Genomic DNA, 20,638 nt, shown 5'->3' with positions numbered 1-20,638 from the left:
AGGAAGGAAGGAAGGAAGGAAGGAAGGAAGGAAGGAAGGAAGGAAGGGAGGGAGGGAGGGAAGAAAGAGAGAGAGAGAAAGAAAGAAGGAAGGAAGGATTGGACATACTAATTTCTCTCAAAAAATTAGGCCTAATAATGAACCCAATTGAAACAATTCTCTTTAAACTGTATTGTAAGTATTGTAAGCATTTTTAGTACCAAATACATATTATCTTGAACCTAACTTAAAAGCAATTATAAATCAGTTTATTTTGTTCTATCATCTCTGTATTTAATAGACATTTCTCCTCTAAGCCCAGTGAAGTTTTACTATTTCAAATGAACGGAGTTTTTCATGTTCATTGAATTGAAGTATTTGGCCAGAAATGTGAAGCCTTCAGATTAAGGTGAATTTCTCTTAAATCAAACACAAATGTAATTCTTTCATAATTCTTTCCCATTTTTATCTCCTGGTTGGGGGAGGGGAGAAGACATTCTGCACAACTACCCCCAGCCCCTGCTAGGTTGCTGCTGAATTCCTGTATTAGTCTCTTTACTAAGGAGATTTACTTCTCTTTTCCTATATTTTCCCATATAGCCTGACCAAATTCATTGCCATAGTTAAAGGAAAGGTAATATCTCTCAGCTATCAAAAAGGACTATAAAAAGAACAGATTCCAACTAGAGATACGTTTGGAAGACTCTTGAGAAAGATGAGGGGACAATAAACTGATATTCCCTTTCCAATTTCAACAAGATCCTATGAATATCTGCAAGATGATGACTAGCTGCTAGGGTTTATTGGTAAATTTTATTCAACTTCTTCTTCCCACCAAAATCACCTTAATGACACCCAAAACCACACCCTACATCAGATCCTATCATTCCACTGTTAAAAAAATGCACACGAAAACAAACAAACAAAAAAAGCACTTGAACAGCTTTCCATCATCATTAGCACAAAATATAAACTCTTCCATAAATACAAAAATTAGCCAGGCATGGTGGTGTCTGCCTGTAATCCCAGCTACCCGGGAGGCCAAGGCAGGAGAATCGTTTGAACTTGGGAGGTGGAGGCTGCAGTGAGACAAGATCGCGCCACCACACCCCAGTCTGGGTAACAGAGCAAGACTCCATCTCAAAAACAAAACAAAACAACTCTTTCAGGGTTTCCTGCATGGTCTGGCCCCAAGCCATTCTCATCTCAGGCCATTCTACTCCTTATGTTCCATTTCTGGGCGTCCTTAAACAAGTAAATCCCTTTCCTGTTTACCTTGGGGCTCTGGACAAGCTGTTCTTTCTACTTGCAAAGCTACAACCCCACCAGAGCTGCCTGTCTTGATCAGTTAACCAAATGTAGGCTATTTTTTGGTTTCCCTTCCTGCTCCATCCCCAATACCTGGGGAAAGGTTAGGTAGCATGGTGTTTGAGGGGCTCTGCCTTCAGGCTGCTTGAGTTCAAATCCTGGATCTACCACTGGCTAGCTGCTCTGTGACTCTGGGCAAGTCACATAACATAATTATTTCCCCATCTATAATTTGGAGATGACAAAATATATTTTGAGGATTAGATTTGTTAGCAGATGGTAACTATGTGAAACAGTAATAGAAGTTCTCCTTTTGGCATATACTCCAATTTTATTCTACTTGTTTGCCACGTTTGAGCCTGTTACCTTGAGACTGCTATGGCTGCCTTCTCAACCTCCCCAACTCCCACCCTCCAACTGATTATGGTTTACTTATTGGACTCTGCAAATGAATAAAGAGGGAGTATGAGGAAAGGAGGCAGTCCAAGCTTTAGGAGAGGCCATGGGAGTGAGCTTGTCGAACAAGACATGGTCCTGGCTTCTCTTTAAGCTTACGGTTTAGGCGGACACAGATTATGAACACACACTGGATTAGTGTCGCTTTAAGAAAGGGAATCTCAAGGCCTTAGGCAAGCCCTGGAGTAACCTCGATGGCCTCCCCACAAGAGAACCCGAGGACGGGTCTAGGGCCTAAGAGCACCAGAATCACCAACGCCGGGGATTGGTGGGGAGCCTGAAGAATCTAATTCCGAGGATGCTCTGCGCGCAGACATGGCTTATCCACGCGCCACTGCAAGAGCCAGACCTAGGCCGGCCCCGGACACCGAGAGCCAATGGCCAGGCCCGTCCTGCCCCGTCCGGGATTGGCTGTGCGTGCCGCAGCCCTCCACCCCGCCCCGCTCAGCGTCTTCCCGGGATTGGCTGAGCTCCCCGATTTCTCCAAGGCTCGGCTGCGAGCCCCGCCCTCGCCCAGAGTCTTCCCGGGATTGGCTGCGGGCCCCGCGACCCTCCTCCTCCCCTCCCCGCCCCGCCCCGCCCGGCGCCGCCTCTCTGGTTTGTTCGGCCCGCGCAGGTCGGCCGCCTCTTTGTCAGCTGTAATGGCGTGGTGAGTGCGTCTCCAGCCTTCGGCTTTCGGTCTCCGAAGGGGAGGGCGCCCGGCCGGCCCGCGGGCCCTATCAGGGGCTGGGCTCGCCCCGTGTCCCCACAGGCTTTGCCCGCCCCGAGCTCCTCTGCTCCTGGCGGCCAGAACGAAGGGGTAGAGCAGCCCTCAGCTGCCCGGGGGGCGGGCGGCAGTGCTCGTCCCGGGGCCGCGCGAGGCACAGGCGCCGCTCCCAGAGGAACAGCCAGAGGTTTCCGGGGCAGGTCCCGGGGCACCGTAACAATTTTGCCCTTTGCTTCCCCAGGGCGGACGCGCCACTACTTTGTAGCGGGTTTCGGGCGGGCCAAGCGTGCGGCGACAGGAACCCAACCCCAGCCGACCTTGAGCTCAGGAGTTCGTCTCTTACGTCTGCGGAAGTGCAGCTGCCTCAATCCTTAGCACAGGTATGTTCGTGGCCTTGAGCGGGGGCGGGGGAAATGACTCAACCCGGAGCACGTGGCCAGTGGGACCGGAGGGTTCCCCGGCGTCTGTTTGTCGCCAAGGTCCGAATCCGGCTCCCCTTAACTGGAAGGAAACATCCATGTAGATGCTCACCAAAGAAAACAGCTGTTTCTAGTGGTGGTTTCAGACTTAGAGAAGCAGAGATCCACACGGTATGGAGAGCAACGCAGGAAATAGTAGTGAACCCTGTAAAAAATCAAAGAAAAAAAATCCCAAAGCACCCTTTCCTGTGCCCTTTTAAGGTTAACCCAGTGCTTTAAGAGGCTAACACAGAAGGGTAAAGTAAGTCTCCATAAAACCCAGAGAAGAGACTGGAAATCTCCCCTTTGGATCCTGTCTGGAGTCACACCTGAACCAGAAAAAATTTCGTTACAACTTGAGCACTTTTGTGATTTTTCTTTACACAGTTTGTAGAACAAGCGATACATTTCAGTTTTCTTTGTTTAAAACGTCATTTTAAAACTTTTCTTTCTATAGGTTGACAACTACAGGTACAAGCCATTGAAGCTGGAATGTCCTGTTGCTGGTATTTCAGTTGACTTAAGCCAACTATCCCTTCCATTACAATAGGAAAGTGCCTCTAATAAGGCTAAATATGCGTACTAACTTGTAGCATCCACGTGTCCGTGCAGTGCCACAGGAGCTAGAGCAGTGGGACAATGCTGGTGGCAACAGGACAATGTAGCAGGTGCTTCATGTTCACCTTTTCAACCTTTTTCATTTAATTGTCACAACTCAGAGGTGGATTCTGTTAGGGACAAGCTGCCCCAGGACCACCCCGCCCCCGGCAACTCAATGCAGCTGGCCCTTAACCTGAATAGTCTGCAGCTGCATTCCTGAACCCTTATCTAGGTGCCACAGCAAGGTCCCCAGACTTGCTACACCGAAGCCCTCCGGGTGGCACGGGGGAGGTCATGAGAAACGTGGATAAACCTAAGTTACACCCCCTTGTAAATTCCTGTTTTCACAAGATAATATATTGTAAGCCGGCCACGAGATGAAATGTAGTAAAGTTAATCAACTAACAACCCCCCGGGTCTCTCTCTCCCCCATATAAACCCCCCATTTTGTAAGCTCCAGGCTGCCACCTCTGACAGGTGGAGCCCGGAGTGGAGCTCCGTGGCTCCACCTGTCAGAGGGAGCCTGGGTGGAGAAGCCCGGCAGGTTAATAAACTTACTTGCCTGACCTTGGATCTCTCGTCTTTTCTCTCTGCTAACCTTACAGATTCTCTTCTCCCATTTCATAGGTAAAGAAATGGATTAGGGGTAACTCAAGTTTCATCACATGTGAGTATCTCTGAGAGGCTTCACGTGTATTAACTTTTCAGCAGTGTGACTTCTGGAAAGTCACCTGTCTTGAGATTTGGTGTCCTGCTGTAACAGTTAAGAATTAAACTAGGAAAGAACCACAGTAGAGCTGTTAGGAATATGAACTATTTGTATTATTTCATTGCATTGAGCCGAAGAAGTTTCACAAAATTTGGCACAAAATGAGTATCTGTCAGCGCATTCTGGTTTTTTTGTGTGTCTATGTAGCAAGTATTTAATATTTATCTTGGAGTCATTCTTAATTCATAGCACTGTTCTTACCTTTTTATCTAAACTTTTATGTTCCATATTGTAAAGTCTAGCCTCATAAGTTTAGGTAATTGCTCATAAGTTCAGATAATGTTGAATTGTAATCCCAATGTTGGAGGAGGGGCCTGGTGGGAGGTGATTGGATCAAAAGGGTGGATTTCCCTCTTACTGTTCCTTATAATAGTGAGTTCTCATGAGATCTGGTTGTTTGGATGTGTAGTGTGGCTGGGGCAGTGGCTGGTGCCTGTAATCCCACACTTGGGAAGGCCAAGGCAGGGGGATCGCTTGAGGTCAGGAGTTAAGACTATCTTGGGCAACATAGTAACACCACCTCTCTACAAAAAATGAGGCAGAAGGATTGCTTGAGCCCAAGAGGTTGAGACTGCAGCGACCCATGATCTTGTCACTGTGCTCCAGCCTGAAAAGAAAAATTAATAAAAATAAAGATTATGCAATTGTGCATATGTTTTCTCAAGTCAGAGGCAGAAGAATGGCAGAGTTTAGATTAAAAGTGTGGCACCTCCCCTTCCTCCTACTTTGGCCATGTGCTTCCTTTTAGACATACCCCATGATTGTGAGTTTCCTGAAGCCTCAGCAGCCAAGCTCCCTGTGTAGCCTGCTGAGATGAGACAAACCTTTTCTTTATAAATTACCCAGTCTCAGTTCCTTATAGAAATGTGAGAATGAACTAGTACAAAAAATATTCAACTAATGCATTAGCTGGCTATAATTGCTAAGGAGGGAAGGAAAGGGAGATGACTTAACATGGCCGGCAAGGGAGGCCTCACTCAACATGAAAGAGCTGAGGGAGATGTCATGGCCTTATATGTAGTTGAGGGGAGAGCATTCTAGGCAGAGGGAAAACTAGTGCAAAGGCCCTGAGGATAGTTGTGTTTAAAGGTTTGGAGAAGCAGTGAAGCTATAGAGAAGTGCCCTTGGAGGGGAGGACTTAATGTCTGTATATAGTAGTGGAGAGTTGGTTATTTTCAAACTCTTGTAAAACGGCAATGTGCTCTGGCCTTCAGGGCTCTGAATGTTTTAATTTAACTGGAATGCTCCCTATTGCCTTATACCTTACTGCTCTTAACCTAACTTTCCTCTGACCACCACCAGCCCTTCTATGTAATGGCCCTGTAGCATCAGAACGACATTGCACATTGTGTGTGAACTTGCCTAACTGCCTGTGCTTCTCTCCATTCTGTAAAATCCCCCTTGGTTCCCACCATATTCCAGAGGGTCTAGTCAGGTGCTTGACATTTTGTAGGTAAGTGGCTTATAGTCCCCTTCTAAGGGCAGCATAATGTTGAGCCTAGGTTCAGATCTCTATGTGTGATCTTAAACCACTTAGTGTTAGGTTTTATTAACGAGTAATATGTGATACATCAGACTACTTGGTAAGTAGTAAGTACTCAGCAAATGATATATTAGTTGGTAGTACTATTTAATCATTTTTATAATACCGTAGTCATAATGTTAGAACAAAATGACAATGTTGATATTTAGTATTCTGCATGTTTCGGCCGCACATCTACTAAATTTGGAACTGATACTTAGTACTTACATAGTACTGGAATAGCTCTAATGTTCTTTTAATGGAGCGTTTAACTATGGATCAAGTGCTATTCTAGGTATCGTAAGAATCAGTGAGCAAGTATACAAAAATCAGTGGATATGGTTGGTTGTGATAACTCATTGGCCACATTTCAAATATTCAATAGCTGCATGTGGCTAGGGGCAGCACAGATAAAAAGGCTCTAGCAAATAGTTGTCAAGAATAAGCACTGGTTTCACAAAGCACTCCACGGAGTCCTGGTGGTGGTCCTCCCCCCCCTTGAGTTATTTGGGCAGAGGCCCTGTAATACATCCACGGCTCAACAGCCACATGTGGTTAGGGGCAGCATAGATAGAAAACATTTCCATTACTGCAGGGTTTTATTAGCAGTACTGTTGTAGCATTGCATGATGCAGCCAACTTTTCAGAAGAGACAAGCTGTCAGAACCTGGAAAGACAGTGTAGTCTGAATGACTCTCTCCAGAGATAATCAGGCCTAATCTCTGGAACCTGTAAATGCTACCTTATTTGCAGATATTATTATAATTGGATTAAGGATCTCAGGATGGGGAGATTACTTTGGATAATCCTAGTGGGCCCTAAATGCGATCACAAGTTCCCTCATGAGAGAGAGAGGGAGATCCACACACAGCAGATTGGAAGATGCTAGCCTTGAAGATCGGAGTGAGGCAGCCCCGAGGAGCTGGGAGATACCAAGGAACACATTCCCCATCAGAGCCTCCTGAGGAGCATCGTTTGATTTGGCTCAGTGAAACTAATTTCTGACTTCTGGCCTTCAGAACTGAGAATAAATTGCTGTTTTAAGCCACCCACTTGTAATTTGTTACAGCAACCTCTAAGATCACAAATATAGCTGGGGCAAGAACCCCACCACCTCAGCCTGCCTCCACTGTTTTTATTAGTGCGTGTGGGTGGTTGGGAGTAGATCCTATATATATTCATTAGTCATTTTTTAAAGGTATGACCATGAATTTAAAATGTATTTAGACTTTAATCTTGAGATACATGAGCATGTGACTAAAATATGTGGGGTCAGCAGATACCTCCTAATAAAGCATTGTGAAAAGTAAGGAATCAATTTATGGTTTATTGGAAAGTCATTTATGCACACTTGTATTTATACAGTACAAGACACCACATTTTATAAATTCAGTAACTGAAGCAAATTAAGACAATAGAAAGAGCATTCTAATTATAATTTTTGCCCTGCGGGCTGTACAGTTTCAGCCAGTAGTGTCCTGGAGGTAATACAAACTGCTAGAGTGAGATAATGTTTTCATAAACTTCAGTTTCAGTTTGTGTTTTAAGAAATGTAAACTTGAATCTCTGGGCAAGAGAAGGTTCTCAATATTTGGCACAAAGGGAGCATCTGTCAGCCTATTAGGTGTTTTTGGTGTATGTAACATGTAAAAGAGGACTTAAAAGGACATAATGGTACTAGTGTCCTTTAAAAATATATATATCGGCTAGGCACAGCCTGTAATCCCAGCTCTTTGGGAGCCTGAGGCAAGGGGACTGCTTGAGGCCAGGAATTCGAGACCAGCCTGAGCAACAAAGCAAGACCCCATCCCTACAAAAAGTCAAAAACTTCGCTGGGCACAGTCATCTAATCTACTTGGGAGGCTGAGGAGGGAGGATCACTTGAGCCCACAAGTTCAAGTCTGCAGTGAGACATGACTGTCACTGCACTCCAGCCTGGGCAACAGAGCAAGACCCTGACTCCAGAAAAGTAGTATCACTAATAAAACTAGTCTTCCCAGGGTCAGCTACCACAAGGCTCTGACTTAAGTCCTTGCCACTAGGTTGCAGTAATACTAATTCTGAATTATGGGATACTACACTTTAACAGCACTGTACTAGAGTCTGGGAAGGAAATTGGGGCAAAGAACCTAAGTGTTTTAATGAGAAGTTCATACTTAAATTTATTATGGGATGGAATAACACATGGTTCACCTAGCTCCCTAAACATGTTAATTGACAAAATACTATCTGAAATCCTTTACATTTTCTAGGTGTATCAAAATTTCTGTGGGAAACCATTTTTCACCTATTCTCTGTAACAATACCTTATATCACCTGACATGAATTACTAATGCTTTTTTATTACAGTGTTTCAGCAAAACCACCATTTCACTGGACCATGATGTACTTGAGGCTATTCGTGGGCTCATGAATAGTCAAGTAATTCAAGCTTTCCTTTAATGAATGCTGTTAGAGCTGAAGCATAGGATTTGAAGGTCAAAACTCAGTCACTTGAAAATATTGTATATATTATTGTTCATACCCTTTGAAACTTCTCAAACTATAGAATCTCATTCTCATGATGAAAGTTAGGATCAAACTGAACCCTATTTGCCCTTTATTATAAATCCTAGAGATGAACAGTTTATATATAAAAATCCATTTAAAAGTGAAGTTTAGATTCTATAAAGAACAAAGTATTGTGAGATTCTGAACGTAATCAGGTCCTCACTTTTTGGTGGGTGGGAAGAATGAAAGAACAGTATATTTTTATTTAATACTTAAACTGCCCACAATTCTTCATTGTTTTTTCTTTCTTAATTGAATCCCTGTTTCCAACATCTGAGCTCCATCTCCCACTCCCAAAAGAAGTTTCATTATTATAAGTTAAATATTTCTGCCCAAGTATGGCCACTCTCAGACTACTTTTGAGGTGTGTCCATACAGAATAACAATTGCTAGCTCCCTGTTGAAGGTTTAACTGCTTAGCCTGCAGGTAACCTGATGAGCTCACATTGAAGAAATTAAGGTAGAAATTCTCCTACAGTTAGTTCCTTACCGTGAGATAACAGTTTGTTCCTCCTAATAAACTTCTAGTTCCATCCTCTTTTTTTTTTTTTTTTTGTCATATCCAGCTCTACAAGTTTCACGCTGTTTAAACCACGTACCTACAAAAACCTGTTTAAAATGTTTGGATACTCAGCTTGTTTCGGCCTGAAATTTCTCCAAGACCAATGAAACAAAACAGGATTGTGCCCTGAATACACACCCAAGCTGCAGGCTCCTGCTTAGCTCTATTTTGCTTTGGCCTCCATTAGATCTTCAGCCACAATAGCAGGAGATAACAGTCTTCCTAGAAGCTTTCATCAGCTGCAAGTTTTCTTACAGAATGAAACTTTTCTGCTATTTTTCTCACAGTTAAATGGCTATTTGAGAAAACCGAATTTCTGGCTCTCAGCATTTAACTGGATTCTGTGGGTGACTGGATGACCGCTTTGCACATCACTATGGGTATCATCCCTACTTTCTTTAAACCTTTTGTGCCAGTCAAAAATTCTTGCTCTTGATATGTCATCACCAGAAACTACTTTGTTTTTTCTTTTTTCTCTTTTGCGACAAGGTCTTCCTCTGTCACCCAGGCTGGATGGAGTCTAGTGGAACAATCATAGTTCACTGCACCTTGATACCCTTGTGCTCAAGTGATCCTCCCATCTCAGCCTCCTGAGTAGGTGGGACCACAGGTGCGCACCTGTGGCTAATGGCTAATTTAGTTATTGTTTTTTATAGAGATAGGGGGGTCTCCCTATGTTGTCCAGGCCTGTCTTGAACTCACGGGCTCAAGTGATCCTCTTGCCTCAGCCTCCCAAAGTTCTGGGATTACAGGTGAGCCACTGGACTCAGCCAGAAACTACTTTTAACAGTTCTAATTGCCACTTGTCTTGGCTGTATATTCAGAAAGAGCCAGTTTGGAATTAGGGTTTTTTGATTGCTATTGATAAGAAGGTTCAAATGCAATAGCCTATTTCAAGTGTCTCACTGACATATTTAACTTTACACAAAGTTTAATATGAATTCTTTGCTCTAACAGTCACCAGTTTTAGGGTCAACAAAAAAATAATTCTATTCACATCTAAGAAACTTAGCTGGCAACCTTAAAAGCTCTGTTGTAGCCAGCGGAAACATAACCTATTCCAGCAATTTCACAAACTACACAAAAATTGGTAAATATTTCAACAGATGAGTACAAATAATCTTTGGAGAAGGTGATAAAGATTTCAGTGCTATATCATCTTAGCCTTCTGTTTTCCCACCTACAAAAGGGTCGAAAATAAATCAGTATTTTCTTGTCCAATTAATAGGAAAATGATATATGAAATACTTTAATTATATGTCATGAGCACTGTTCGCACTCTGAAAGAACCTAAGATTTTAAAAATACATCCTAATAACATGTATATTGCCACTTGTCTTGGCTGTATATTCAAAATGAGCTAGTTTGGAATTATGGGTTTTTTTTTTTCTTTTTTCAATTGCTGTTGATTGGTAGGGAGGCTCAAATGCAAGGTACCAAAATAGTTATTTCCAAATATAGAACAAGAGAATAGATGCTGTTGTCTCCAGTCTGTATAATACAGTATGTGTGGTTGGGTTTCTAGGAATTCTAACACATAAGTATTGCTTCCCAAATTCATCCTGCAAATACTACCTAGTGGAGTCAATCTAAAATAAGCACACATACACTGAAAAATACCATCTTATAAGCTTTGAACACATATTTCATACATCTCTCAAATCAAATTTTGAAGAGGTTTTCACAAATTACAATTGTACAATGTGGATGCTGGAATTAAAATAGGTTTTCCACTTCCAGAACTTTTCCATCATCCCAAATTTTAACCCATTAAAAAGCAGCTCCTCATTCTCCCTTCCCCTAGCCCTTGAGAACCTCTATCCTGCTGTCTCTACGAATTTGACTATTCTCAGTGCTTCATATAATTGGAATCATACAGTATTTATCCTTGTGTCTGGCTTATTTCACTTAGCATAATGTTTTCCAGGTATAGCAGGTGTCAGAATTTCATTTTTAAGGCTGAATAGTATTTCATTGTGTGTGTGCCTCTGTGTGTGTGTATACCACGTTTTGCTTACCCAGTCATCTGTTGATCAACATTTGGGTGGTTTCCTCTGTTTGGCTATTGTGAATATTGTTATGAACATTGGTGTACAAGTATCTGAGTCCTTGTTCTTTCAGTTCTTTTGGGTATACACTGACAAGTGAAATCGCTGGATCATATGGTAATTCTATGTTTAATTTTTTGAGGAAGTACCATACTATTTTCTAGAGAGGCTGCATCATTTCACATTCCACCAGCAAAGCACAAAGTGTTCCAGTTTCTCCATATCCTCACAAACATTTGTTATTTTTCTATGAACGGTCGTAATTGTATGTGAAGACTCAGGTATCTACAATGTTATGTATTCTCTTCCCAATTGCACGATTTTTTCAGTGCTTTGCTTTCAGGGAAAACAGACTCAGGCTGGTCTTTCTTATGGTTTTAAGTACAGGGTACTTTAAGATAATTTTGTGGTGTTTGCTAAATTCAAGAATTCAATACAGGCCGGGCGTGGTAGCTCACACCTGTAATCCCAGCACTTTGGGAGGCTGATTCCGGCAGATCACCTGAGATCAGGAGTTCGAGACCAGCCTGGCCAACATGGTGAAACCCCGTCTCTACAAAATATACAAAAATTAGCCGGGAGTGGTGGCTGGCACCTGTAATCCCAGCTATTTGGGAGGCTGAGGTGGGAGGATCGCTTGAACTCGGGGGGCAGAGGTTGCAGTGAGCCGAGATTGCACCACTGCACTCCAGCCTGGGCGACAGAGCGGCACTGTCTCAAAAAAAAAAAAAAAAAAAAAAAAAAAAAAAAAGAATTCAGCACATATTGCCATGTTCCTTCACTGGGGGAATCTCCATTACTTTTTGGGGAGGCTGATAGGGCTGCTTAAAGTATTTGTATTAGAAAGGCACTGCAAGATGTAAACGTGAAGATGTAAACCGGACCTTATCCTACTTAAATTCTCTTTAAATTAGCAGAAAGAGCAGCAGCTAGAAACGGGCTGGGAACAACTGGAATCCACCATTTAACTAAGGCGGTTAATCCCCCAAAGCATGGTAACATACTGTACTGCACCCCCTAAAAGTGTGTTACCAACAGAACCACAAACAAGTTTGCCCACTTTTTAATGCAAATGTCCCTTTCAAGATCGCAAATCCTTCAAACACAGGGCCTAATCCAGTCGCGCTTTACTACTACGGGTTCCTCCAGCCAACTGGCAGGAGAGCCGCCCCAGGCCCCGCGGAGAAGGCAGGTACGCGTGAGGGAAAGGAAAGCCCGGGCCGCGCCCACCTCGGCCCCTGGCACTGCAGGTCCTGCGGGTCCCGCGGGTCCTGCATTCCAGGCGAAGCGGCCCACAGCCTGCGGCTGCTCAGACCTCCTCACCTCGCCCACCTCCCGGCCGCCTCCCGGCTCCAGGTCCGTAGCAGGAGGAGGCCTACGGAGGTCCCTGTCACGCGAGGAGCAGAAATACCTTGAGGGGCGGGACCAATTGGCTCAGCGCTGGACGAAGACCAGCACCCTCGCGGGAGTTCTGAGAGCCCCGGCAGGCCGCGACAATACTGGGAGACGTGTCTGTCAATCACTGGATGGGGGCGGTCCTGGGGGAGGGCATGCAGTTGGCTAAGCACGGAGAAGCTCGAGTTCGATTGGCCATTTTTCCGGTCCCAAGCCCACCCCTAGGCCTGAATCCCCGTCCAGTTCCGGCGGTCCACTCTCGGCCAAGAGGCTGGGGAGGAAGAGAGGAAACGCCCGGCTTAGTTTTGGTTCCTTCTGCTGGAGGCAGAAGGAAGAGTCCCAAGACCTTCACCCATGGTCCCCTGGGCACGTTTCACGCCCAGGTTCTGACATGTCCTGTGACATTCTGGACCTCTGCCTTCTACCCTGTGTCCCACGCTGATCCATCCTAGGCATGGAGAAGGCAGCGTCGCAGGGACAATGCCAAAATCGAGATATTTCTCTTAGAGCTTTCTAATATTAATACCTTATGTCTAGGTCTGTATAGTATACAATGAGCATATATACTTTTTGTAAATCTCTGAAACCACCCCCCCTTCATTAAATCATCAAACTAGTCACAGTGAAGTAAGTACTGTTTTTCCTTATTTTTCAAGCAAGGAAGAATGAGTAGGATTTAGAGGTCAGCTCACGTCCTGTCATGTTTACTTCCTAAATATCAGATGCACCCTGTCCTCATTCCTATTCCCTTGCTTTAATTCAGCCCTTCATAATTGCTTGCCTGGATTAGTTCTACATATAGCTCCCAACTCCTTTTCCGGTCGTTCTCCAAGCCAAAGATTAATCTTCCTAATGCAAATCTGATCGTGTATCTTAAACCCTTCTCAAACGTCTCAAATGTCAACTCCTTCTGTGGCCCCTCATTGCCTGTGGGTTCTGGCAGAGACTGCTTTTTATTGAAATATAACATGCCCACAGATGAGTACACAAAAATGCACAGTCGGCTGAAATTTCACAAACTAATGACAGTCCTGCCACCAACAACTAATTTAAGAAACAAAACATGGCGCGGAGTGGTGGCTAACGCCTACAAATCCCATCACTTTGGGAGGCCGAGGTGGGCAGATCGCTTGAGGTCAGGAGTTTGAGACCAGCCTGGCCAACATGGTGAAACCCCATCTCTACTAAAAATACGAAAATTAGTTGGGTGTGGTGGTGCGTGCCTGTAATCCCAGCTACTCTGGAGGCTGAGGCAGGGGAATCGCTTGAACCCGGGAGGTGGAGGCTGCAGTGAGCGAGATCATGCCACTGCACCTCCAGCCTAGGCAACAGAACTAGACTACATCAGAAAAAAGAAAAAGAGAGAGGGGAGGGGAGGGGAGGGGAGGGGCGGGGAGGGGGAGAGAAGGGGAGGGGGAGAGAAGAGAGAGGAGGGGAGGGGAGGGGAGGAGAGGGGAGACAGCACACCAGAAGTATTTCCTTCCAGTCCACTCCTTTTCACCTAAAGGTAACCGCTCACCTGACTTCTAACAGCATAGAGTAGTATCCTTGGGTTTGTACATTATATACATGGGACCATTTCAGCATATGATTTTTTGTGTCTGGTTTCTTTAACTCACTATTACGGTCATAAGGTTCATCCATATTTTGAGTATAGTCACAGTTTGCTCATGAGGATGCTGCAGTGCATTCCATTTTGTGAATACACCACAATTTATATTCAACCAATTATTGATAGGCATTGGAGTAGTCTACATTTTGGAACTATTAAATATATTGCTGCTATGAACATTGTAATAAACGTCTTTTGATGAACATGATGAAAGATGATTGCATTTTTGTGCGGTGTATACCTATCAATGCAATTCTTGGATTATAGGTTATACTATGTTCAAATTTAGTAGATATTAAATATTTTAAAACGGTTTTTCAAAGTGTTTGAGCCAGTTTACACTTATCAGAAATGTATGAGTATTCCAGTTGTTCCACATTCTCATCAACACTTGGTATTTTCCATCTTTTTTCATTTTAGTCATTTTGGTGGGTGATAATTGTGCTTCAGGTGATTTTAATTTGCAGCTCCCTGATGGTTAATGAAGTTGAGCACCTTTTCATCTCTTTATTGGCTATTAAGAAATAACTTCATGAAGTGTCTGTTAAAATTTGTGCCCATTTTTAGTGTCTTTTAAATTTGTATTTTCCTAACATTTGATTATGAAAAATTTCAAATATTTAGCAAAGTTTAAAGAGTTTTACAGTAGCGTCTGTAAGCCTACCACATAGATTATTCTACCATTAACATTATATAACACTCGCTTTAGGATATTTCTACCTTTCCCTATATCTATCTTAATGTTGTTGCATTTCAAAGTAAATTGCAAACAGCAATACATATTTGGCTGTTTAAATATTAATATTTCAGCATGCATATCATTAACTAGAATTTAATACTTCAGGTTTCTTTTGATGTAAAATTTACATGAAATGAAATGCACAGATCTTTAGTGTATATATTTGCTGAGTTTTGACAAATGCATTCATTCATATAACCCAAACTTCTATCAAGTATAGAACATACTATCACCCCAGAAAGTCCTTCATGCTCCCTCCCATTTCCACTTTCCCAGGGACAACCAACATTCTAATTTTTTTCCCCACTGTAGATTAGATTTGCCTGTTTCAGAAGATCATATAACTGGAATCACACAGTATGTTCTTCTGTATAAGGCTTCTTGCACTCAGCATCCTGTATTTGAGATTTATTCATAATGTTGCATGTGTCAGTAACTTATTCCTCCTTATTTCTGAGTAATATTCCACTGGATGAATATATCACAACTTGTTTATCCATTTTAAGAAGATTTTTAAAAATCATTTTATTGAAGTATGTTTGGCATGCTAAAAAGCTATACATATTCAATGTACACAACTTGATAAGTTTGTAGATAAGTGTACACCCTTAAAACCATCAGCACCATCTATGCCATGAACCTAATCCATCACCTCCAAAAGTTTTCTCCTGACCTCTTTATTATTATTATTGATAATAACACAACATGGGGGGAGGGAAAGAGAGGGAGAAAAGTTGGAAAAACTGTTGGATACGATGTTCAGTACCCAGCTGAAGGGATCATTTGTACCCCAAATCTCAGTATCATGCAATACACCCAGGTAACAAGCCTGTACATGTACCCCGAATCTAAAACAAAAATTGAAAAAAAATTAATCACAATGTAAGATATATTCTCTTAGCAAATTTTTAAGTATACAGTATTATGTTTTTGTTTTTAGAATTCTGAATATTCATCCTTTGTCAAGTATATATGTTGCAAATATTTTCCCCCATTTGGTTCCTTTTCATTCTTTTAATGGTATCTTTTGAGGAAAACTTTAATTTTGAAATATCTAATTCATTAGTTTTAACAGTTAGTATTTTCTGTTTTTATTTAAGAAATCTCTGCCTACTCCAGGTTATAAAGTTTCCTCCTTTTTTTTTTTTTTTTTTTTTTTTTTGAGACAGAGTCTCTCTGTCACCAAGCTGGAGTGCAGTGGTGCGATCTCAGCTCACTGCAATCTCTGCCTCCCGGGTTCATGCAGTTCCCCTGCCTCAGCCTCCTGAGTAGCTGGGACTACAGGCACCGCACCACCATGCCCAGCTAATTTTTGTATGTTAGTAGAAACAGGGTTTCACCATGTTGGCCAGGATAGTCTCCATCTTCTGACCTTGTTATCCACAGTCTCGGCCTCCCAAAGTGCTGGGATTACAGGCATGAGCCACCATGACTGGCCCCCAAAAAGCTTTAATGTTTCAGCTTGCTCATTTAGATCTGCAATCCGTTTGGAATTGATTGTTGTGAATAGGGACATAGAGGTAGGTTCAGATGTCTTTTGTTTCTGTGTGGATAGCTAATTGATCCAGCATGTTTATTCAAAAAATCCATTTTCCCATTTGCAATTGTCATAAGTCAAGTGACCACGTATGTGTGGTCCTATCTCCTGACTCTGTTTTGTTCTATCAGTTGGTTTTTCTATCTTTACAACAATGCCAAACTGACTTCATTACTTAGCTTTATAGTAAGCCTTAATAGTGTATCAGTGAACCTAATTTTCAATGTAATTAAATTTAAATTTAAATAGCCACCTCGCTATTGGCTGCTGTATTGGACAGCACAGATATAGAACATTTCTATCCTGGCAGAAAGTTCTACTGGATAACACTGTTCTAGAAAGCATCTAGAAGCCAATCCCAGATGCTTCATTTTATAGCTGCATGCTGGGCTGCTCTTCAAAAATATATATGTAAAACCTTTTTTCGAAAACTCAGAACGCAGCCTCCTATAGTTATGACATCAATTCTTTTAACCTTGCACTTTTTGCAATACAAATATTCTGTCAGGTGTGGGAGAGCTTAGTGAGTTGGGAAACATTTTCTTTGATCAGACACCAAAAAATAGTAGCCTCAAATCATAGGAAAAAATTCCTGCTGAATTACCATTACTTGTAGTTCATTACCTGCTCTCATCCAAGGTCACACTTAATTCTCTTACTGCTCCAGGAAAGCCCTGGCCTGTCACTAGCTGTGTTTGAGAGAGCTTGCCTTCAGACTTGCAATCAGGGGTCTGAGTCAGATCTGGCTCCTATCAGGGATTCCTCAAGCCATATGGTCCTAGTCTATCAGTGACACTGTAGACTTGTGACTGTAAAATGATGCATTATACTTATTTTATCCTTGAGATGTTACTTTAAAAGTTATGCGTATTTATTTCTCCCTATAATGTTTGTATTTGATAACTCTTTCTTTTCCAATGTTTTGTGTTTTACACTACTGTGATGGCTATTTTATCATCAATTTCCAGACTGCAGTCTAGCCCGGGGCTTTATTTCTATTTTTAGAGATTGGGTCTTGCTGTGCTCCACCCAGACTGGAGTGCAGTGGTGCAATCATAGCTCACTCCAACCTCAGCCTTCTGTAGCCGAGGGCTTTAGTCATGATCTAAATCTCCATTGGGCAACAAAATGTTTGTGGAGCACTTAGTCTGTGAGAGGCACTATGCAAGGCCTTGGGAAGATGATGACAAATAACAGATCACTGTTACCATTGAATAGCTACTATAGTCCAAGCTCTTATATTTGTTATTTTACATGATCATAACAACTCTGCAAAGGTAAATGTTGCTGCTTCATTTTCAAGATGATAAAGCTAAGATTGTGGAGTTGGGGGAGTCAAACTCCTGTAGATAGTAAGTGCTGGAGCTGAGATTTAAGCTATGAATTCACCCTTACAGAAATGGGCCCTTTGAGAAGACCCTGAATGTGAATGTGGTGGCTTGGATCTCTACCTGCTACCCTGGGCCACAGGGGTGAGGATCACATCCTACACATTATGGTCTGAATTGCACCCCCCTCAGATTCATAGGTTGAAGTCCTAACTCCCAGTACCTCAGAATGTGATCTTATTTGGAATGTGGCCTTTCAGATGTAAATAGTTAAGATGAGGTCATACCGGAGTAGGGTATGACCAGTTTGACTGGTGTCCTTATAAAAATGGGAAATGTGGACACAGAGAGATAAATACAGGAAGAATGTGATATGAACATGAAAATGAAGATAGAGGTACTTCCACAAGCCAAGGAATGCCAAAGGTTCATAGCAAACCCCCGGAAGCTAGAGGGGAGTCAGGGAACAGATTGGTGCTCATCGTTCTAGGAGGAACCAACCCTATCAATAGCTGATCTCAGAATTCTAGCCCCTAGGACTGTGAGATGATACATTTCTGTTGTTGAAGATACCAGTTTGTGGTACATTGTATGGCAGGCTTAGAAAACTAACACACTAAGGGCCGGGCGCTGTGGCTTACACCTGTAATCCCAGCACTTTGGGAGGCTGAGGCGGATGGATAACCTGAGGTCAGGAGTTTGAGACCAGCCTGACCAACATAGTGAAACCCCATCTCTACTGCAAATACAAAAAATTAGCTGGATGTGGTGGTACACATCTGTAATCCAGGCTACTCAGGAGGCTGAGGCAGGAAAACAGCTTGAACTTGGGAGGCAGAGGTTGCAGTGAGCCGAGATCATGCCATTGCACTCCAGCCTGGGCCACAAGAGCAAAACTCTGTCTCAAAAAATAAAATAAATAAAAAGAAGAAAACTAACATACTAGGGATGGCTGAGAAACTCACACACTAGGGATGACTGAGAAACACACACACTAGGGATGAAGTGGAAGGAACTTGAGACCCTGAGGATGCTATGAAGCACAGTCTCCACATCAGCACTAGTCTGAACAAAAATGAAAATTTTCTTATTTAAAGGACTACTATTAGGGCCTCTGTTATTTGCCTTCAAATCTACATGACACTTAGGATAAACACCAAACACCTAATTATGACATACTAGGCCCATCAAGAGTTGGCCCTTGCCTTCTTTTCTACCTTCCCCTTTCTGACCCCGCATATGCTTCAGTCATATAGGACTACTCTACTCCTAAAGCTATCTCCCCACTACTTTCATCTGTGCACACTTCTTCCTCTCCTATAAGTGATATCTTTCTTATCATTTTCCCTCTGCATGTGTATTATTTATTTATTTTGTTAAGCCTTCTTAGCTTGGCCACATCTTAACATAGGTTTTATGTCCTCCAGAATTCCTTCCCTGACCTCATCAGGCTAGATCTCTTATCTCATGGTACCAGTGCTTCCTGTTATCATAATGTTTCCAATTACATTGTAGATTGTAAATTTCTTTTAGAGCTCAGTGCCTATTTCATCATAAATACTCATTAAATCTTTGCTCAGTGGCTGAAAGAACACTATTGTTTTTCCTTGGCCTTCTATGGAAAGGTATTCTCTGAATTTCTAAAAAATAAGATCTTATAGATATTTTTAATGAGCAGCTCAAAAACAAACCGAAGATAGCAATAAAATGAAGCATCTGATACTGGCTTCTAGATGTCTTCTAGAATAGTGCTGTCAATAGATTTTCTGTGAGGAGGGAAATGTTCTGTATTTGTACTGTTCAATATAGTAGCTCCTAGCCCTATGACTAATTACAATAAAATTAAGTTAAATTAAAAAATTTAGTTCTTTGGTATGAAAGACTGAATAATGGCCTCCAAATGTATCTGCATCCTAATCCTGGGAACCTGTGATTATTAGTTCATATGGCAGAAGGGATTTTGCAGATGTAATTAAACTAAGGATCTTGAGATGGGGAAATTATCCTGGGTTATTTGGGTGGGCACTAAATGTAATTGCAGGTGTCATCACATGAAGGACACAGAAGGAGATTTTATTACAGGCCAAAAGAAGGCAATGTGACAACTGAAGCAAGAGGCCATGCTGCAGGCTTTGAAGACAGAGCTGGAGTAAGAGGCCTCCAGTCAAGGAATGCATGCTTATGCAAGACTAGGTTGAAAACAAAACAAAAAGAATGCATAAAATGCAACTCTAGAGTCTGGAAAAGGTAAAACAAAACAAAACAAAGCCTCCAGAGGGAGTGTGACCCTGCTGTCACCTTGATGATAGCCTAGCAAAACTGATATTAAACTTCTGGCCTCCAGAACTGTAAAACAATAAATGTATGTTGCTTTGAGCCACCAGGTTTGTGGTAATTTATTATAGCAGCCATTAGAAATTAATAGATTCAGCAGGATTGGCCACATTTTCAGAACACATCCTAGATAGTGCAGCTCTAGAGTTTTCTGCTTGCCACAGACACGTATGTGGGAGATCTCTGGGATGCTACATGTTTCAGACTTTAGACATTCTGAATATTAATTTGCTACATTTGTACATGAATCTATGGCATAATTGTTTTGTATATGGAAACCAAGGCTAGAAAGTTCACCTATCTTCTGCTAAAGCAGAACACTAGGACTATAGTAAATCAAGGCCTTTCTTCGACACTGTAATCCATTACTTTTTACTACTCAAGACCATTTATAAATGGCCTCATTTTTCTCATGAAAAATGAGAGGTGTTTTTCACCAAAAGAGGTGTTTGTTTTGTTTTCATCAAAGAGAGGTGTTCCAGTTCAATTCACCTTTGGAACAGGTGAATTGAACCAGAAACATCATCAAGTCAGATACAAATCACATTTCTTTGATATATGTCTCATTTAATTAAAAAATGACTTTGATGTCTTAGGTTTACTTGGTGTGTACATGCACAGTCCAGGCAGGAGCATATCTAAGGTGTGGAGGTAAAAGAGGCTCACCTCTAATCTCTGCCTTAAAATGCTCCACACACAATAACCCTCACAGCAGTACAGCTGTTATAATTTGAG

The 20,638-nt window shown here is 42.2% G+C and overlaps 1 protein-coding gene and 1 non-coding gene across 2 annotated transcripts; both read left to right on the top strand.

Annotated features, from left to right (window-relative positions):
• The first annotated feature begins 2,120 nt into the window (after window positions 1-2,120).
• On the top strand, window positions 2,121-4,073 carry LOC111520428 (putative uncharacterized protein DANCR). Its single transcript, XM_023183116.1, has 3 exons — window positions 2,121-2,392; window positions 2,691-2,829; window positions 3,365-4,073. The coding sequence occupies exons 1-3, from the start codon at window positions 2,121-2,123 to the stop codon at window positions 3,455-3,457; spliced, it is 504 nt and encodes a 167-aa protein (XP_023038884.1). The 3' UTR covers window positions 3,458-4,073.
• On the top strand, window positions 3,117-3,238 carry LOC111520456. Its single transcript, XR_002724684.1, has one exon. It is a non-coding gene; the product is annotated as a small nucleolar RNA SNORA26 (small nucleolar RNA).
• Window positions 4,074-20,638: the final 16,565 nt, after the last annotated feature.

Source organism: Piliocolobus tephrosceles, chromosome 3, assembly GCF_002776525.5.
Source record: "Piliocolobus tephrosceles isolate RC106 chromosome 3, ASM277652v3, whole genome shotgun sequence".
In the NCBI taxonomy this organism is placed as follows: domain Eukaryota; kingdom Metazoa; phylum Chordata; class Mammalia; order Primates; family Cercopithecidae; genus Piliocolobus; species Piliocolobus tephrosceles.
Note: the sequence above shows the minus strand (reverse complement) of the source record. Positions and strands in the feature narration are given on the sequence as shown.

Bases quoted from the DNA above. Each gene is read 5' to 3' on its own strand.
- LOC111520428 (XM_023183116.1), top strand. From the start codon at position 2,121: ATGGCCAGGCCCGTCCTGCCCCGTCCGGGATTGGCTGTGCGTGCCGCA. The intron at 2,393-2,690 runs GTGAGTGCGTCT...TTGCTTCCCCAG, and splicing joins TTGTCAGCTGTAATGGCGTG to GGCGGACGCGCCACTACTTT. The intron at 2,830-3,364 runs GTATGTTCGTGG...TTCTTTCTATAG, and splicing joins TGCCTCAATCCTTAGCACAG to GTTGACAACTACAGGTACAA.